The sequence below is a fragment of the Lepidochelys olivacea genome (genome assembly GCF_965140295.1).
Source record: "Lepidochelys olivacea isolate rLepOli2 genome assembly, chromosome: 13".
In the NCBI taxonomy this organism is placed as follows: Eukaryota; Metazoa; Chordata; order Testudines; family Cheloniidae; genus Lepidochelys; species Lepidochelys olivacea.
In genome coordinates, this window is record NC_140423.1 from 27,012,059 (window position 1) to 27,029,533 (window position 17,475).

Genomic DNA, 17,475 nt, shown 5'->3' on the forward strand with positions numbered 1-17,475 from the left:
GCAGAGAGAAAGAATGGGCACAAAGGTCATGGGGCATGCTATTAGCAAAGAGCTGGGGATAATTCATGGGGAGGTGAGAGGAGGGACCACAGCATGAGAGATCGGAACATGGAGGAGACAGTCAAAAGGAAATTGACTTCTGGAGAGGCTCAGTACCCACATTTATTTATCCAGGAGCTAATTATTGACTGAGCTGTTGCCTCATGAATATTTACAGCACCTTGAGGGACCACGAGTCTTAATATTGACTGAAACTCAGTTAATGTATGTACTGTTATTTTGTGCAGACTACTACCTTGTACAAGCAGAGTATCTTTTAAGGGATGACAGCAGGGTTGTGTAGTTAGAGCTCTGCACTGCTGACTCTGACAGAGCTACACTACTGCTGTGTGACATGATTTTTAGCTCGAGCAGACATACTCACACTAGCTCTGATTGGGCTAGCATGCTAAAAATAGCAGTTTGGTCGTGGTGGCATGGCCAGCAGCTTGGCCTAGCCAGCCAAGTATTACTCTGGCTGAGCTCCTAGGTGCAATCACAACTCAGATCGGCATGGCCTGGACCTGTAAAAACTGGAAGCACTGTAGAGCCACCAGTATGCTGATGCCTTTGTGCTGTTCTGTAACAAACAAGGAGCCGTGCTGATTCAGGTTCGGTGGGACAGAATGTGTTCTAAACAAGACCATCAAAATGATTGGGTGGGAGGGGGAACCCGAGGGTTGACCATGATCAGCTAATGCATTTTTAAACACCGCTTGCTTTTCTATGCTAAATACTAAGAAGCGTTTAAAAGCTGATTAGTTAACACTTTAGATATTTGCCAAACACTTCTAATTTTTCTAGTCTGGACAGGATGCAAAGGGCATTCCGGCCCAGCTGTCGCCAGGCAGGGAACTGCACTCTGCTGGGATTAAAAGGTTCTCCAATCTCCTGATTAACTTGAATGGGTCAGAGTCTCCTCTCACTTACACCAGTTTTACATCTGCTACGCCAAACCTGGCCATTGAATTAGGACCCAGAAATAATGAGATTGTCTTGAAAAATCATGAGATTATTAAAAATAATAATACATTTTGGGTTCTTTGTATTTGCCTTCTGGTTTCTGAACCTTTAGGTGGCTTTTAGTTCATTCACTCAAGTTTTTCTCGGCAACCCAGAGGCCTACCGACTTACTTTAAAAAAAAGCAAGATGAGAGTCTCACCGACTCATATGCCTCCAGGAGGTGGGACTTTAAGAAGAATATCAAATGTCATGAGATTCTCAATAAAATCATGAATTAGCAACACTTGCTTAGAGACCATTTGTAACCATTGCAGGTTGGCATAAATTAGAGCAGCACCTAGCCTGTCCTAAGCTGTTGGGGTTGGGAGCCAGTGCAAATGTGCCATGAGATCCAAGGAGCTGTAACTGGCTCCTGGATGGCTCCTCCCTGCTGTCCTGCACTGAGGGGATCTCCATGTGGAACAGAATCAGGGTCTTACAGACAAAACATCCTCTAATCCAGAAGAGTTTTTTTCAACCCAACAGACTATGCCTCATCCCAGGCAAAGCAAACCCACTGGCAGAGATGAAACAGGAAAGAGTGAATCCAGAAACACCAGATGGGTCCCAGAGGTCCTGAAAAGGTGAGAGAGAAGACAGCAGAGGTGGAGTAATTTCCTTTTTTTTATTATACAGGATTTTATATACAAGGCCACCTTCTTCCCACATATTAGCATCATGGTCAGTTCATAGCAAAAAATTGCAGCTCATCTCTCAAAGCCTAGACAACAATGCTACAACGGCTCGGCACAGCACAATGGACAAACAAATAGTACCAGAACTGAAACATGGAAGGAAGAGGAGAAGGAAAAGAAAAGAATGGTCGTCCCTTTTAGCCCTCATGATTATTTCCAACGACGAAATGCAAGTAAAACGTTGTGCTTCAAAAGCCATGCTTACAAGCAGGCCAGGCTCTTTCGGGGAGGGAAGCACGGCCCCATGGCTTGCTTTCCACTCTGTCTCCCTCCTAAAGACTCTGTGAGAGGCCTGGGTTTGAGTGCTGGAGCAGAAACCAGGATGCCGCTGGGAAACTGTTCAAGCGGCTCTCTGTGGTTCTGCTTTGTTTCATCCAGTTTCTTGGAGTTGGTCAAGGAGAAGACATGGGCAGCACTCGAGAGGGTGCGGGGGGGGAGCTCCGGTTGGCATGTCAGTGTGGACTGAGTCTCAGCCCCATCAACCTCTGAAGCCAGAGACTAGGAATAAGCCCAATAAAGAGGGAATCTGTGACCGTGCAACAGATGGGGAAGTGGGGGTCCTTTTACAGACTGTTTCATTTGAAGAAACCACCCATGTCTGCTGACCTTTGTCTTCTGGGCTGTGAGTGGGCTAAGGGCAGTGTGAACTCAGGAGTGGGGAGGGAAGTGGATGCTCTAATTCCCTCAGGCCCAGCATGCCGGACACTAACCCTCACAAGTCTTTTATGCTCAGGTGAGTTACTACACCCCCCCAGCCCCATTGCAATACACATCGATGCAGAGTGGAGCCTTCAGGGTCTGGTGCAGGGACCAGCTCATCCCTCCCGCACCGCCTCCCAGCCAGACCTTGAAGGCCCAGAGGGAGGCTGGCGCGAGGGATTGTGTGTGACCATGCTGCCATAGGGGATTGGGCCAGAGGGGAAGAGGTGGCATCGCACCCCTCAGCCTGAACTGTTTGATTGTCCAATAAAAGGGTGTCACACTAGCCACCTGGGCCCACTTTCACCCACACCCCCTTATTCCACAGTGACTGTTTGCCTGCTTACCCTTTAGTTACACATTGTCAGTCGGATGGCTAAGAAACCAGACCTCTGAAGACTAAAGGTGCTCTGTTTCTGCTGCTCTGGCTCACCTATTCTCCTGTTGATGGCTTCCTTCTCTCTCTTCGTGCTGACATGGTGGTCCAAGGAGCCCAGTGCAGAACAAGGGGTATGGTACCGATTCCCTTACACTTGGAGGTGACCGTGCATCCAAGGTGGCTCATGGGGTAAAAAGGACTCGGAACGAGGTGATCGGTCCGAGGAGGAAAGGTGCCCCTCTGCCCCATTCATGAACATGATCATATGTGTGAAACTACAAATTGTCCAGACCAACATACTCATTTCCCCAATTAACAAACACGCCGGCCCCTTCTACCTCAGGAACTAAATTCTTTATTGGATTACGACTAGCTATGTCTTCCCGCCTCTAAGGACAGCTCTGCAACGTCCCCGATTCATTTTACAATACAACCTCCATCCCAGATAGTGGTCAGTGACGGTCATGGAGCGTGTATTTGTCCACTGCCTAGGCCAGCAGCAGGGCTCTGAGGAGCAGGGATCCACTTGGATGACTGGTTTTCTTTGTTTTTGCTTTACAGATGGGTTGAAGATGTCGGTCCATGTTTCTCCTTTGGAATGCCAGGCGGAGATGACAGCAGCCCTGCATTTTATGCTTGTCCGGCTCAGCATGCCAGTCCAGGGTATAACCTTGTGCTCTCCTCACACTGGTGTTCATCGCTGCTCTGAATGTGCTACTACGAGAGAGGAGGGAGAAAAACAGGAGCGTCACTCTCCGTGTGATTTAGGAGATGAACTTAGGGGTCAATCCAGAGCCCAGCTGAGCAGCCAGGCTTGGTGCTGGGAAAATGCACAGGGTTTGTTGGGCGACGCATCTTCCAAAGAAGCTAAGATACATAAGGGGGAAACGTTTCCCCCGAATCCAGCATGCAACCCTTGGAGACTTGAGAGCTGCGCTAGCTGTACCTGCTTACTGTAGGCTGGCGTCCTCCATAACTCTGTAATGGCTGTTCTCCTGGTGGGAGGGAAAAGGCAAAGAGAAACAGAAACAGGAAATCAACATTAGCCCCTCCTCTTGGGCAGTTCCAGCACGGGGAGTTCAATGATTAGCTCAGACCATGGTGGAAAAGATGGAGGGTGGGGAAGGTGTCAAATCATCCAGGAACATGGATGGAATATATAATGTCACTGGGAAGCAGCAACAGTTGGGGTCCCTAGCATGGATATTCACACACAGCACTGAAAGCATGCAGGGAACATAGCAAACGGCCAAATCCTACAGGTGGTTGCTTGTTGTTTATGCCCTCTCAGTCTCTCCTGTTGAAGCTGTTGCATTCTGGGTAAATTAGAGTCGTTGGAGCAGGGGGACTGGATTCTGGGGCTCCTACCACCCCAGGGAGTGCTCTAACCACAGATCTAGCTCTCTCAGGATGGTGGGAGCTTCTGAGGGTGATGCTATGTTTGTTACATGCTGTGCACACTAACTGGGCTTCTGTTAGTCTGTGTTTGTTTCTGTTTTGTTACTTGCTGTTTCATTGTTTTAGGGGCGTTGTTGGGTCCCTGGCCTTCTCCTTGGGCATCGTGGGGGGTTCAGATCGGGTTCATGGGATCGATTTCAGATGGGTTTAGTGGTTTGACCTGCAAGCACTAGGTTTGGTGTGTGCCTGCTATCTCCTGCACTGGGAAGTGTGTTGCTGAGTGTAGGTGAGGTTATTGGCCATGCTAATATAAAAAATGCCTCTTGAATGAACAAATCTATAGTGATTTTACTGGCCGAGGAGCAGTTTGTGAATAATTTGGTGCTGGAAGGACTCCGATCAAGGAATCTTTTGTTCAAGTTTTTCCCTAGTTTACTCCTGTAATGTCCCCACTTCCTTCAGTGAGACGCTAGTGTCTGATCTCTTCCATTATGGGATGGGAGTTTCTCCTGTTAGTATGCAGATGTGAAATATGTTATGTCATTCTGCCACTAGGTTTAGGTGGTTCTAAACAGCCTTGAACCTGGTTTTAAAGCACCGTATAGATGGTGTTTCCTGTGAGGTACTGCTGGTCACTTGAGGGGTTCCTGTCCATGCATGACTGGCTCGGGGGTTCCTGATTAGAATATGGGACCCCCGGATAGTGTGGAGGGTGCTGGGACATCAATTAACTTGCATCTGTACTGCCAGATTCTATCCCCTCACTCAGCATATGTGGCCTGCCGTTGTCCAGGTAGCAGCCCCCAGAGAGGAACCCTCTATTGTGACCCTGTCAATTGCAGCTGGACAGATGCAAGTCCAGGAGATTGAGGAGCACCTCCCTTGCAGGAAGCAGAAATAGGTTCTAGAGATGGGGTGAAGAACGGATTGACGAGATGGACTTTTGCAGTGCTGTTTCTAAATGGGCTAAGACTCTGACGGCCCTTGACCTGCTGGCAATGGCTGAGGATGGAGCTGTGTACCCCAAGAAGGAGGATAGCATTGCACTGGATGGTAGCTCCATGCCTGGAACTCCCAGTGGGGTGCTGTCTTCCCCTGGCCTGGTGAGTCCTCAAGCCCCCAATCCTGCATGCTGCACTGATGATGCTGGGTCCCAGCCTGGGACTGCACTGCCTGCCACTCTTGGACAATTGGTGTGACAGCTGCTCCCACTGAATCTCCCTCCTTTGTGAATGGTGAGAATATTAGAGTGGTGGCTCAATGTTCTTCTGAGCTGATGGAGCATGAGGGAGATGAAGAGGACAAAGATCTCTCTGAGTCCTCACTGATTCCTGATGTCCCAGCCAGTCAGCTAGCTAGGAAGTGCGCTAAGAGCCATTCAATCTTATTGGGCTCTTGCCAGTGTTGTGGTCCCCCTTGGTTGACCCAACAGTTGCAATGGGGCACCTCTGGGTTTAATGGGTTGGGTTTTTTTTTCAGATCTGAAATGGCTCCTTCCTGGATTCTCTTTTCAGGGATGGGTTTTGATTGCCAACAGTCTTGTGTCCACAGGTGGCCTGGGCTAGTGTCCCCCCCCGGGCCTTTTGGATCAGATTCTGAGGCATATTTGTTTGAATAGTTACCACTGGCTGCACCCTGCTTTGTTGTTCCTGCCATTAGATGCAGGGGGCCAGGGGCTCATTGATTTAGTCAGCAGAGTGGCAGCCTTTTGCCTCCACTCTGTTCAGTGGTTGCTATATTCTGTCTTCCCGCTGGCCTGTATGTCCCTTGCTTTTTCTCTCCTCCATCCTGCTGCAGGGATGGGCTTTGACTTTTTCCTGTTTTTGTTGGACCTGTTCTAGATTTGCCTTCACTCTATAATGGTCTTTTTACCGCTTGTTGCCTTCTGCAAAGTGCATGGCCGGACCAGATGTTTTCCGTTTATGGTTCTTGTAAGAGCTGCAGTTTTTTAACCCATCTTTTCACGCTGCATCTCTCTCCTCCAGGAGCCTGTTTTCTGCCTTTACTCAGCCATCAAAACCAATAACACTATAGTATTCAAAAGTAATATTCAAAACAATATGGGTTACATTAATGTGACTGCCATTTTGGGGGCAATTACTGTATAATATCATAGTTTTTGTAAATAAGGGGGTACGTATTTTTGTAAGTTTCCCCCCAAGTCACTATTTTACAGTATATTTAACTGGCAACTCTTTCTAAAATGTAAATGCTCATCTGTAGTGATTTATATTCTTGCACATACAGTGGGGGCTAATGCTGCTGTCTTTACCTAATCTTTACTCTGGTAAAACACCCAGTCAATGCAATGGGAGTTTTGGATTAATTGAGTCTGCAGGATTTAACCCTCTACTCTGAAATCAGGTAACAATGACCCCGATGGTAATGATTACGTGCTGGGGGGATGAGTGAAAATTTCATGTGGAAAATGTAGTTCTGAATTCCCAGACATTTGTGCAATTAAAACGGCAACCTCAACACTGCATTAGCAGAGAGCCAATCCCCAAGAAAGACTGCTTCCTCACAGCTCCCATTGCTTGCAGTGGGAAATGCACCTCACAAATATGAGCCAGGGTTAGTTTGTTTTAACAGTCCTTGTTTAGTTTTTCAAAAAATAATTCTGATAATAAATAGGGAAAATGCATTTTTCCATTTGACCAAAAATTGCCTTGGCAAATATTTAGGGTCCAATTCTGATCTCCGTCACTCTGGGTATCAATCAGAGTAACTCCACGGAACTCAGTAGAGAACCAGCCTTCTAAAAGCTCTGTAAGTGAAAGGAGAATTGGGTCCGCAGTTTGCCAGAGCAGCTGCTGAGGTCTTCTCCAAACCCGTTCACCTTCTGGGTTGAGAACAAACATGTTCTATTTTTGACCCCAAAGGGAGTTATTTCAGGAAATTATAAGCTACTGAAATCAGAGGCTGAGAATGAAGAGGCCACGTTGACAGTAACTAGAATCAAAACAGCAATGCATAAGTGCATTCTGGCTAGAATAAGTGCCCATTGCAAAGCCTAATGTGGCTGGTAGTGAATGCAGAAAGGTATGCAAGTGACTACACATCAAATCAGTGGTGCTGGAACTAGGAGTGTTGGGGGTGCTGCTTCCCCCCCACCCCGGCTTGAAGTAGGAAAAACAAACACCAAATCCATAGTTTCCATCAGCAGCACCCCCACTATAAAAATTGTTCCAGCCCTCTTGCATCAAATGAAAGATCATTCTTGTGATGAATATGTGATAGCAAGAAATGGTGCCACGGGATCTCTTTATCATGCATAGCAAAGGCACCAGACCTCATCAAAGTAGGCACAAGCCGGAGAGAGTGAGGCCTTGTCTACACTAAAGGGAAAAGACGATATAAGCTACGCAATTTGAGTTATGTGAACAGCATAACTCAAGTTGATGTAGCTTAGATCTACTTACCGCAGGATCCACACTATGTGACGTCGACTCTCCCGTTGACTCCCCCTACTCTTCTTGATCTGGTGGAGTACAGGAGTCAACGAGAGAGCGATCGGCGGTCAATTTAGTGGGTCTTCACGCTAAATCGACCGCCAATGCGTTGATCGCTGCAGCATCGATCCTCCGGTAAGTGTAGACAAGCTCTGAGAGAATAACTCTAGAGCTCAGTGGTCTGGGCACTCACCTGGGATGTGAGTCACATTCAAATCCCTGCTCCAATGAACATTTAAGTATTTTAGACAAAGTGGAACAAGGCTAGGGCACTCAAGGGACGTGGGAGACCTGAGGTCTGCTGGGCAGCAGGGGACGTAAAGTTAGCCATTGCTAAGGTAAGCCTAAGTCCCCTTTGTGGATCTAGCCTCGAGGGCCCAAATTCGCTGTTCAAGTAAATAAGCCAAATTCCATCAAAGTCCATGGAGCTGCAGCCATTTACATCTGCAGGGAATTTGGCCCGAAACATGCAGACTGCCTCTCCCTGCATTGCCATGCTCGCTGCTTCTCTGGCACCCCAACCAAGCCACGCTGGCGGCTTGGCCGTGCAGACCTGCTGCAGGCACCCGTCCTGCTCACCTTCTGAACTCTGCAGGGCTGGAGATGCTTCCTAAGGCCAGGGCATCTGACCCATTCTGTAAGAGGGCCCAGTTCCATTTCTATTTGAGGTCTGTGGACTGGGGTATTAAATTTAGGGCTTGATCACCCCAATCCCGCCGGGGTCCAGGGGAAACTGGCACAAACACCAGGGGCAGAATATGGCATTTGTGTAGTTACTAAACTTCTATTGTGGGATTTCCACAGGGACAAAGGAGATAGGTGCCCTACTTCTATTGACTTTCAATGGGTGTTTGGTGTCTAACTCCCCTAGGTTCATTTAAATGTTACAGCTTTAGCCAATACCATTGTTAAATATTTCCATACGCTTTTTGGCAGTGTGGCCTAGCGGATAGCGTGCACTGAACTGAGATTCAGGAGATCTGAGTTCATTTATTCGTAGAGTCCAAGACCCAAAGGGACCATTATGATCATCTAGTCTGACCTCCCATATAACACAGGCCAGAGAACTGTCCCAACATAATTCCTAGAGCAGATCATTTAGAAAAACATCCAATCTTGATTTAAAAATAGCCAGTGATAGGGGGTCCACCACAATCCTAGGTAAATTGTTCCAATGGGTTCTATTCCCAACTCTGACACTGGCCTCTAATCTTGGACAAATCAATTTACATATCTTGCCTCAGTTTCACCATCTGTAAAATGGGGCTAACACTATCAACCTCCTTTGTAAAGCATGTTTGCAATCTACTGAGGAAAAGTGCTCTATAAGAGCTAAATATTCACTTCTTCACCTATACATTACTTATGTGGCTAGTGTCGTCCGTTTTATGCATCAAATTTAGATGCATGAGCTTTTGCTCAATAAACTCCTCGCCTGAGGAGATGGATGGTCACAAGAGATGCGCCCTCACCTTAGGAGACATGCAGGGGCAACTCCTGAATTGAGCATCTTGCGAAGTCTGCAGCAATGGAGCTCCCCTCCTACACACCTTCTAAGCTGTGTAATACAGGCCTGACCCAAAGCCCATTAAAGGCAATGGAAGGGATCCCATCCATTTCCATGGGCTTTGGATGAGACCCTTGGAAGATGCTTCTCAAAAGGTGTGCAGAAGGGCAACTCATTCGGCTAAAGCTTATTTGTATCTGCTGAGGCATAAAGTGATTGGCTCATAGACTCAGATTTTAAGACCATAGCAGATCATGATGATCATCTACTCTGACTCCTTGTATAACAATGGTCATAGGACTTCACCCCACATTCTCTATGTAAATGACATATGCAAAAGAAGCTACATGTAAAGCTATGTGTCAAACAAAGAAGATGCTTATTGCGGTAGAGAACAGAGGCTCCAGTCAGGATCAAGGCCTCATTGTGCAAGGTGCTGTACACACACAGGAAGATTCAGTCCCTGCACCTCACGAGCTAACAGTTTAAGATATGTGGCCTATCTGAACTGGGGTTGCATCCATCTGGCTTTCACCCAGACAATTCAGGTTTTGGTTTCTGGGTCTGGGTGCCATTTAGGGTTGCCTGATGCCTGGTTTTTGGGGACCTGGCAACCCTAAATGGCACCCAAACCAAAAGTCTGGTTATCGCAGGGGCAGGGGAGGCACCGGGTCATTAACCCATGCCAGACCCTGCTCAGCCAGGGCCGCTTCCTACCTGCAGGCAGGCTCCTTCAGACAATGCAGCAAGCGATGGGGGGATGGGGGAGAGGAGAGAGCGATGGGGGCCAGGCCTCGGGGAAAGAGGTGAAGCCTCTGGGGGGAAGAGGTGGCAAAGAGGGCGGGGGAGGGGGAGAGGGGGAGTGGGGGCTTAAGGGAAGAGGCAGAGCAAGGGCAGGGCCTCAGGGGTCTGGTTACCAGAAATTAGAAAGGTGGCAAACCTATAAATCAGACCAGGGGTGAATAACTTTTTTAGGTATGAGAGACTTCTGAGAAAAAGTAATAAAAGGCCCCGATCTTCAGGGACACCAACAGATGAGGACTGTTCTGGTTAAAGTGGTGTGAATACCTGTATTTTTTTTGGTTCACTGGCTGTTTAAAAAAAAAAAATTGTATGTTTTGGGCTGACTCGAAACAATTGTTTTTTGAAAATTTTGGAAAACCAAAAAGAAAAATCATTTGTTGCAGGTCGAAGGCAATGTTATATTCAACATGAAACAGAATGCTTTGTTTCATTTTCCAGCTTTTTTAAACTATACATTTTTTAAAAAGAAGTCCATTTCTGAACAAAAAGTCATTTTGCACTGAAAAATGGAAACATTTTGATTTTTTTCAGAATTTTTTTAGGCTTCTTTTCAACCAAAACAGTTTGGCGAAATCAACATGAATTCATGAAATATTTCAGTTGACATGAATCTGCATGTTCAGCAAAAAAAGTTTCAGATGAAAAATTTCACCTGGCTCTAGTTCTGATGTTTGTAAGTCAAGGGATACATAGAATGGAAGGAGTAAAAAAACCCATTGGAAGTTATTGCAGAAATGTTTAAACATTGCAATTTTGGGATTAAAATATCTTGAAAATGGCATTTGTGATTTAAAGTTTGTGCCTTAAAGTTTGTGAGAAAATGCCATCTGGTGGTAAGATGCAGCCTGACAAGTGGCAGGGCCTTTGAGAACTTTTTCACTAAGTTAGAGGACTGTGTGTGTTCATTATCAGAGTCTTGCTTTAACCTTAATTTGGGGAAACAACTGAGCTTTCTCTAATTATAATATGCCTTGCAAAGGCTCCTATCACGGTAGTATCTAAGCAGGGTCCTGATCTTGCAAAGCACTTAAGTAGATGCTTAACTACTACTGGGCGAATAGCCCAGTTGGCTTCAATGGGAGTAGTCACAACCCCAGATCCATACAGCATACCGTTAAACATGTACTTCATATTAAGCACATATTTCAATCCCACTGAAGTCAATGGAACTTAAGCACATGTGTAAAGTTAAGCACATGCTTAAGTGCTGCCTTTAGTTGGGATGGGAATAAGTGCATGCTTCAGTGCTTTCCTGAATCAGAGCCCACATGCTTAAACTTAAGCATGTGTCAATGTTTTGCTGGGTTGAGGCCCAGGACCTGTGCTGAGAAACAGCTGCCATAATTCCCCAGAGGTGGCCACATTTCAGTGGTGGGTGAAGGCTCTGCTTCTACAGATTTTGCAACCTGCTGTGAGAATTTGGGCTCTGTCTGGATGAAAGACACTCTGCAAATGCAAATCATTATGAATGTGGTGCTGTAATAACATATCTGTGCTACGTGCTCCAGCACGTCTCAGAATCATTTATTACGGAGCAAAGCAATTTGTACAAACCAGGGATTAATTGTTACAAAAGCACAAATAAACATGGCCTGAATATGCAAAGCTAGCCATTTTTTTACAGCATCTCTGCGTACTGCAATTAATGTAATGCTTTCCATCATGGAGGAAGGGCTGGGGTAGGGGAATACAGCTGCAAACAATCACAGCATTAAAGATAGTGATTTATTTTTAAGAAGGAAAAATGAATTTTTCCAGTGGTTTTAATAAGCACCAGTAAAATTAGAGCTGGTTGATTAATTCCCTTAGCAGGGTGGGGGTTCCTCTCCCATTGTTGCTTACCAGTTCGTCTTCACAGTCATCTCGTGTGAGTCCCTCCTCTTCTCCCTCCTCCCCGTTCAGTGGCTCCTCTGTATTGATTTCTGCCTCTGATGCTGTGTCGTCCTGGGAGATCTCACTTTTGTTCCCATCTGCCTTCTTTCGTACCTCTGAGAGACAAGAGCCGGGGCAGCAAGGTCAGGAGGATGCAAAGGAAATGGAGGCGAAGGAACAGTTTGGAGTTACACTCAAATAGTCCAATGGGGGTCAGATAGTCAGAGCCCATGAGGAGCAAGTTTATAAATAATCGGCATGCGTCTCTTCCCACACTGGGATAACTCCACTTACTCGGCTGGAGCTAACCCACGCCGGTGTGTGTGTGTGGGGAGAACTGGATCCAGTGACTCAACTCTGACCTTCAGGAACCACTTCCACAAACGAGGATGGGACTGCCATCCAATCTTCAGTGGTGATTTTGTGGGGTGGATGCCTGTCCACTAGGATCTGCACTGAGACCCGCCCTATAGCTCCTCACAACTCTCAGTCATTACACTACCGACCTGGGCTGGATTTGAACCAGCAAAATCGGGGGATAGCAGGATCCATGTCCTGTTAGCTACTCTGTGAATCACCCAGCTCCACAGCTGTGGGTATTTTAAGCATTCTCCCCCCTTTTCCATGATCCAATGTCCGTTTGCATGGGAATAAGAGCAGGAGTCTTCTCCATTCCAGTAGCTCAGGCTGAGCTACAAAGGGCCTATTTTCCAACACCATCAACATTCTTCTGAAGTTTGTACACTTAAATTCACCCTCTGCACCACCCAAGTCCTCACATAGGGTTTAAGAAGCGGTGACTAGCCCATGTGCTTGACCTCTGCATAGGGGAGAATTCCGTGCCTTAGTGAAAAACATAATACAGCAAACCAGTCGAGTAAAACAACTCTACTGGCTGTAGCTGGAATCACCATGTCCTATCATCAGAGGAATACAAATTGACTAAGGCGCTGTAGCCTGGGCACTTACACCGCACCCTGACAGTCAGGGCGTTTACCAACTGGATTGTAGTGTCTGTTTAAGAATTTGGAATCTTACCCCTTTGGCAAAGAAGTTGGCTGTCTCTGCTGCTAACTCTGAAGGAGAAATCGATTAGTGCCTATGGCTGGGAGCATGCTTCCCCTAGACTGAGGCCCTGACCATGCAAAGACTCATATGCCTGAGTTGACTTGACTCGTCTCTTTAAAGTCAATGGGGCTATTTGCAGTGTGTAGGGTTAACCCCCCTGTTTAAGTCTTTGCAGGACTGGGGCCTGAATTGTTAAAAGTAAAAGCAAGCGAGATCACTGAGTGCTTGGATGCACATTGGCTCTGCCTCAAGCTAAACCAACTCAACAGAGCCAGCTCTAAGGGCGAGCAGGGCTGTTGCATTGGGCACCAACATCCAGGGGGCACTGTTGCGCGGTGCCTTTTTTTTCTTGCTCTGCTCTGATTGGCCAGCCTTTTTCATTGTTATTTTTCTCGGCTGATTGGCCAGCTGTCGGGTTTGTTGGGTTGTTTTGTTTTGGGTTTGTTTTCTGCTCAGCCACTGTGGGGGGTGGCTCTGAAAACTTTTTCCAACCTGGCCAGCTACATAGCTCAGGCCACTCTTGAGAGCCAGGTCAGGGTTATCAGGGCATCCACACCCAAATCTTTGCCAACTAGGGTTGCAAACCCTCCAGGATTGTCCTGGAGTTTCCAGGAATTAAAGATTAATTTTAAATTAAAGATTATGTCATGTTATGAAACCTCCCGTAATACTTACAGCCGAAATTGGCAACCCTGAATGCCAACTCAGGCGGGAGCGTTAGCAGGGACTGGAGGCATAGGAACATTTAGCAATGAAATTTGAAAGGATGACTCAGCATTGCCAATTCTCACAATTTTATCACAAGTCTCATGATACTTGAAGCCCCAGCTCCTCGAATCATGTGACGATGAGCTAGATTGTCAAAGGTATTTAGACACCTAACAATGCAATGGTGTCTAGCAGGATTTTCAAAAGTGCCCATGCTTTAAAAGGCATTTAGGCACCTCTCTGTATCTTTAGGCACCTAAATGTCTTTAAATATTTGGTGAATATCTCAGCTTTCTTTTAAAATGGCAAGTTTGTTTCTAGCCATCTTGGCTACATAGAAAAGCTTGAAAACATGACCCTAGTGTATCCCCAGGGCTCAGAAACCAGAAAGCTAGGAACCCCTGCCCCCCAATTCATTATTTTTGAAATTTTCCTGATTTAAAAGTGAAGCTCATGATTTCTGGGGACCTGACATGCTTTCTGAAACTCGTGGGGTTGGCAGTGCTAGATTTCAGAATCAAGATTCACCACGTTTTGTTGTGATTTTTAAGGGGGGTCCAGATTTGTGGATGGTGGGGGGGGGGGTGAGAGGAAGGGGAAGCATACCATTTCTCTTTTTCCTTTCTTTTTTGCTTGAAATAGGACAATTTTTGAGTGAGCATGGATTGAGTCTTCACTCAAACATGGATCAAGTCTGAAGCTTAAAGCCCACAGAGTTGTGGATTTCAATTTCAGGCAAAACTGAATTTATACCAGAAACACGCAAAGACCATTGTGTGCGACAATTTCACCAGTTAGCAGAAATATGGATTTCAAACTCCTCAGGGCAGGCACCTCATATCCATTTTGGTCTGCAGTGTACCCAGCATGCTCTAGGTGCTATATAAACACAAAATAACAGCATCTTAGAAAGTGGTGATCCAATGGGGTAATAACTTAAAGTAACAGCCAATACAAGAATACAGGTCTCAAGTGCCCAAAGAATGGCCTGCAAAGTCGAAATAACTGGTTTTGAAATGGGCTGCTCTGCATTTGACCTCCTTGCCCTCTCTCAGTGCCATTATGTGCAGCTAACTGACCTGTGCATGATTTCTGTTCTTCAGCAATCTGCTCCAATCTGCCCAGAAGAGCATCTATGTTGGATTTGATCTGTGTCAGCTCGGTTTTGATTGTCTGCAGCTCATTGCATTTCACTTCAAAGAAGAGAGGGAGAAGGACAGGCTTTATTCCATGTTGTTATTTTACATATTAGCGTTTGATTGTTTTTTAAAAAAGATTTTGGATTAGTCACAAAACCTTCAGCCCTAACAGAGCTTGGCAGCCACAGCAACACTGTGGAAATCTCCCAGTGACTGGGATGGTGGGGATGCAATCAGGGATAATCTGGGGTGTCAACACGGAAACTGTTCGGAGCCACTGAAGAGACGGGGTGGGGACTGCTTAAATGGGACATCCTAGGAAATGAGATGGGATATAACTGGGGCAGCTAGCAGTGCACTCCCAACAGGAGTTAGAGCTGGAGGCTGTTGTAACTGTATAAATATTATGCACACATGTAAACCCACTGCATGGAAATCCTGGGGCTGCCCGCCAGCCTGCTCCACTCACTGGGGGCCAGGTGGAATTCCAGGGGCCCTGTCCAAGAAACACTGACTACTGGCAAGTGGGACAGGTTGAGACTTTTGGGAAAAGCCCATTGCCTCTTTGCTGTCCCAGCAGTAACCTGCTCCCTCCTTCTCTGGCCTGCCTTTCTGATGTGATTCACTTCCTGCTGCAAGTTACTGATCATGCCATTGGGCGAGGTGGTACCAACAATAAGGGGGAGACAGGAGGTTAGGCTGTGGCCTGGGTGGAACTGGTATGAAGCCAGCATGAGCTGGGAACCACTGTTGTCAGGCTCAAACAGTTCCTGGCTAGCAGAGCTCCCCTCAGTCTCCATGTTACACTCCCCATTCCCAGCCACTAGCCAGCAGCACTGTAACTTTCCTTTCTCGGAACAAATTACTGTGTCCCATTCCTGCACACAGAGCTTTGATTGCTTAGGCCAGCAGAGTCTGGGAGCAGGGCTGCTGCTGTCCATACCAGAACTCACAGGAGCCCGCTGATGTTCCCAGCGCAGGCCTGCAAGTCCACATCCCAGGACAATTACAAAGTCCCAAACTGACTTTGGATGTTGGATCTGTATATGCGGACCCTGTGTTGGCATGTGCCAATGGGCATATGTGTGAACACTTGGGCAGCTTTGAGCACCAACGGGAGAGGTGCACATCTACCGAAATGGCATGCACGAATGTGCTGCCAGCAAATCTGGAGGGGGTACCAGATGCAGTTGCACATTTACTAGGTCTATTTTAGACAGAGCCTTTGAAAATCCAGCCTGCATCTTCACCCCTTGACTTTGGAAACCACTGAGAAGGCTTGGGCTGATTATGTCAGGACCCACTTGCTGCCAGTCCCCTTAGGGCAGGGAGAGGCCCAGAACCCACATGCTGGCGCCCCTGGAACAGGTATCGGGAGGGTCACATTTTGTACCTTACTCAACTTGCAGCAATGTCTGCCCCCCTGATTTTGGTTTATGTCGCCCACACCTGTCAGCAGGTAGCTGTGCTAGTTCCAACCGGGACGGGTCATCACGGTATCTTGGCCTTACCCACAGAGCCCAGGTGCATGGTCATTTCATTTCCCTTGCAATAATTTCCTCAAGCGGGAAGCTCCACACTTCACCCTCAGGCCCCAACTTTAGAGTAGCAGCAGGGCTGGATTACCCAATAGGCAGACTAAGCACGTGCTTAGGGCACCAGCAAAGCAGGGGGCACCAAAAAAAAAAAAAAAGAGATTTCTTTTGGAAAAAATGTAATATTTCAAAAAAAGCGTCGAAGTAGTCATCATGGGAAAAACCAGAACTTTGTTAGACTTCCTTACACTCCACTCCACACTCTTCCCCCATTTTTCTGTTCTCTTTTTATTACTTATCCCCACCTAAACCAGGAGGGCATCCTACTAACGTAGATTGAAGTAATGCGAGGAAATCAGATCCTGTCATGTATTGCAATAAATTTATGTTTTATTATTGTTATATTCTTCTGAGTTATACGTACTTGATTCATTTTTTTCTTTCTTATATATATATATATATATATATACATAAAATAGTGTACGTTGTGTAATTTGTTTTGTTTTTTTAAGTTCAGATAACTGAGATAAGGGGCAGGATGAAACGTAATCAACTGAGTGGAGCACAGAAACATAAACTGGTAGAAGAAAAGAAACAAAAAACTAGTGAAATTTTCCAAAATCTTCCAAATCGGACATCATTTTTCAAAGCGAATCCAACAGAAGTAACATCTTTTCTCAGTAGCACAGACATTGTTCCAAAACCTGTAGTTGTTTCAGAGACTGACTCTTCTTCTACTGGTGAAACAAACACCATTCCAGAACATGTGGATGTGTCAGAGACTGTAACTGATCATCCTACTCCTGGTGGTAAAACAGACATTGTTCTAGAAGGTATGGCTGTGTCAGAGACTGAACTTGCTCATGCTGTAAATAATAGGAGAAAAGATCCTGGTATGTGGGTTGATTTTAGTACCGATGATGTTGCTTACTGGATAGATCATGGACCAAATGACTGTCAACACCACACCGGGCCATTTGAGAAATCACGTCAGACTTTTACCAATGGCAAACAAACAAGATATTGTCCACAAAAAATACATTGTGGCATGAAAGTGAATGGTGAGAAATACACTCAAGAATGGCTACTGTATTCACCATCAACAGGGTCTGTGTACTGTTTTCTTTGCAAAATTTTTGCATATAAACCTTCAACATCCCGGTTTGCTGCAGATGGA

The 17,475-nt window shown here is 46.3% G+C and overlaps 1 protein-coding gene across 5 annotated transcripts in view; it reads right to left on the bottom strand.

Moving 5' to 3' along the window:
* Positions 1–1,668: 1,668 nt before the first annotated feature.
* The window catches only part of RALY (RALY heterogeneous nuclear ribonucleoprotein), a 277,011-nt gene continuing 261,204 nt past the window's right edge, over positions 1,669–17,475 (bottom strand). For 4 of the 5 annotated variants that reach the window (XM_084645718.1, XM_084645717.1, XM_084645716.1 and 1 more), the window contains 4 exons: positions 14,704–14,817; positions 11,819–11,964; positions 3,762–3,810; positions 1,669–3,532 (listed from right to left, as the gene is read on the bottom strand). In XM_084645718.1, coding sequence (XP_084501844.1) covers positions 3,766–3,810; positions 11,819–11,964; positions 14,704–14,817 — 305 coding nt within the window. In that variant the 3' untranslated portion in view covers positions 1,669–3,532; positions 3,762–3,765. The remainder of the gene's footprint in view (positions 3,533–3,761; positions 3,811–11,818; positions 11,965–14,703; positions 14,818–17,475) is intronic. The other variant, XM_084645720.1, reaches the window with a different exon arrangement.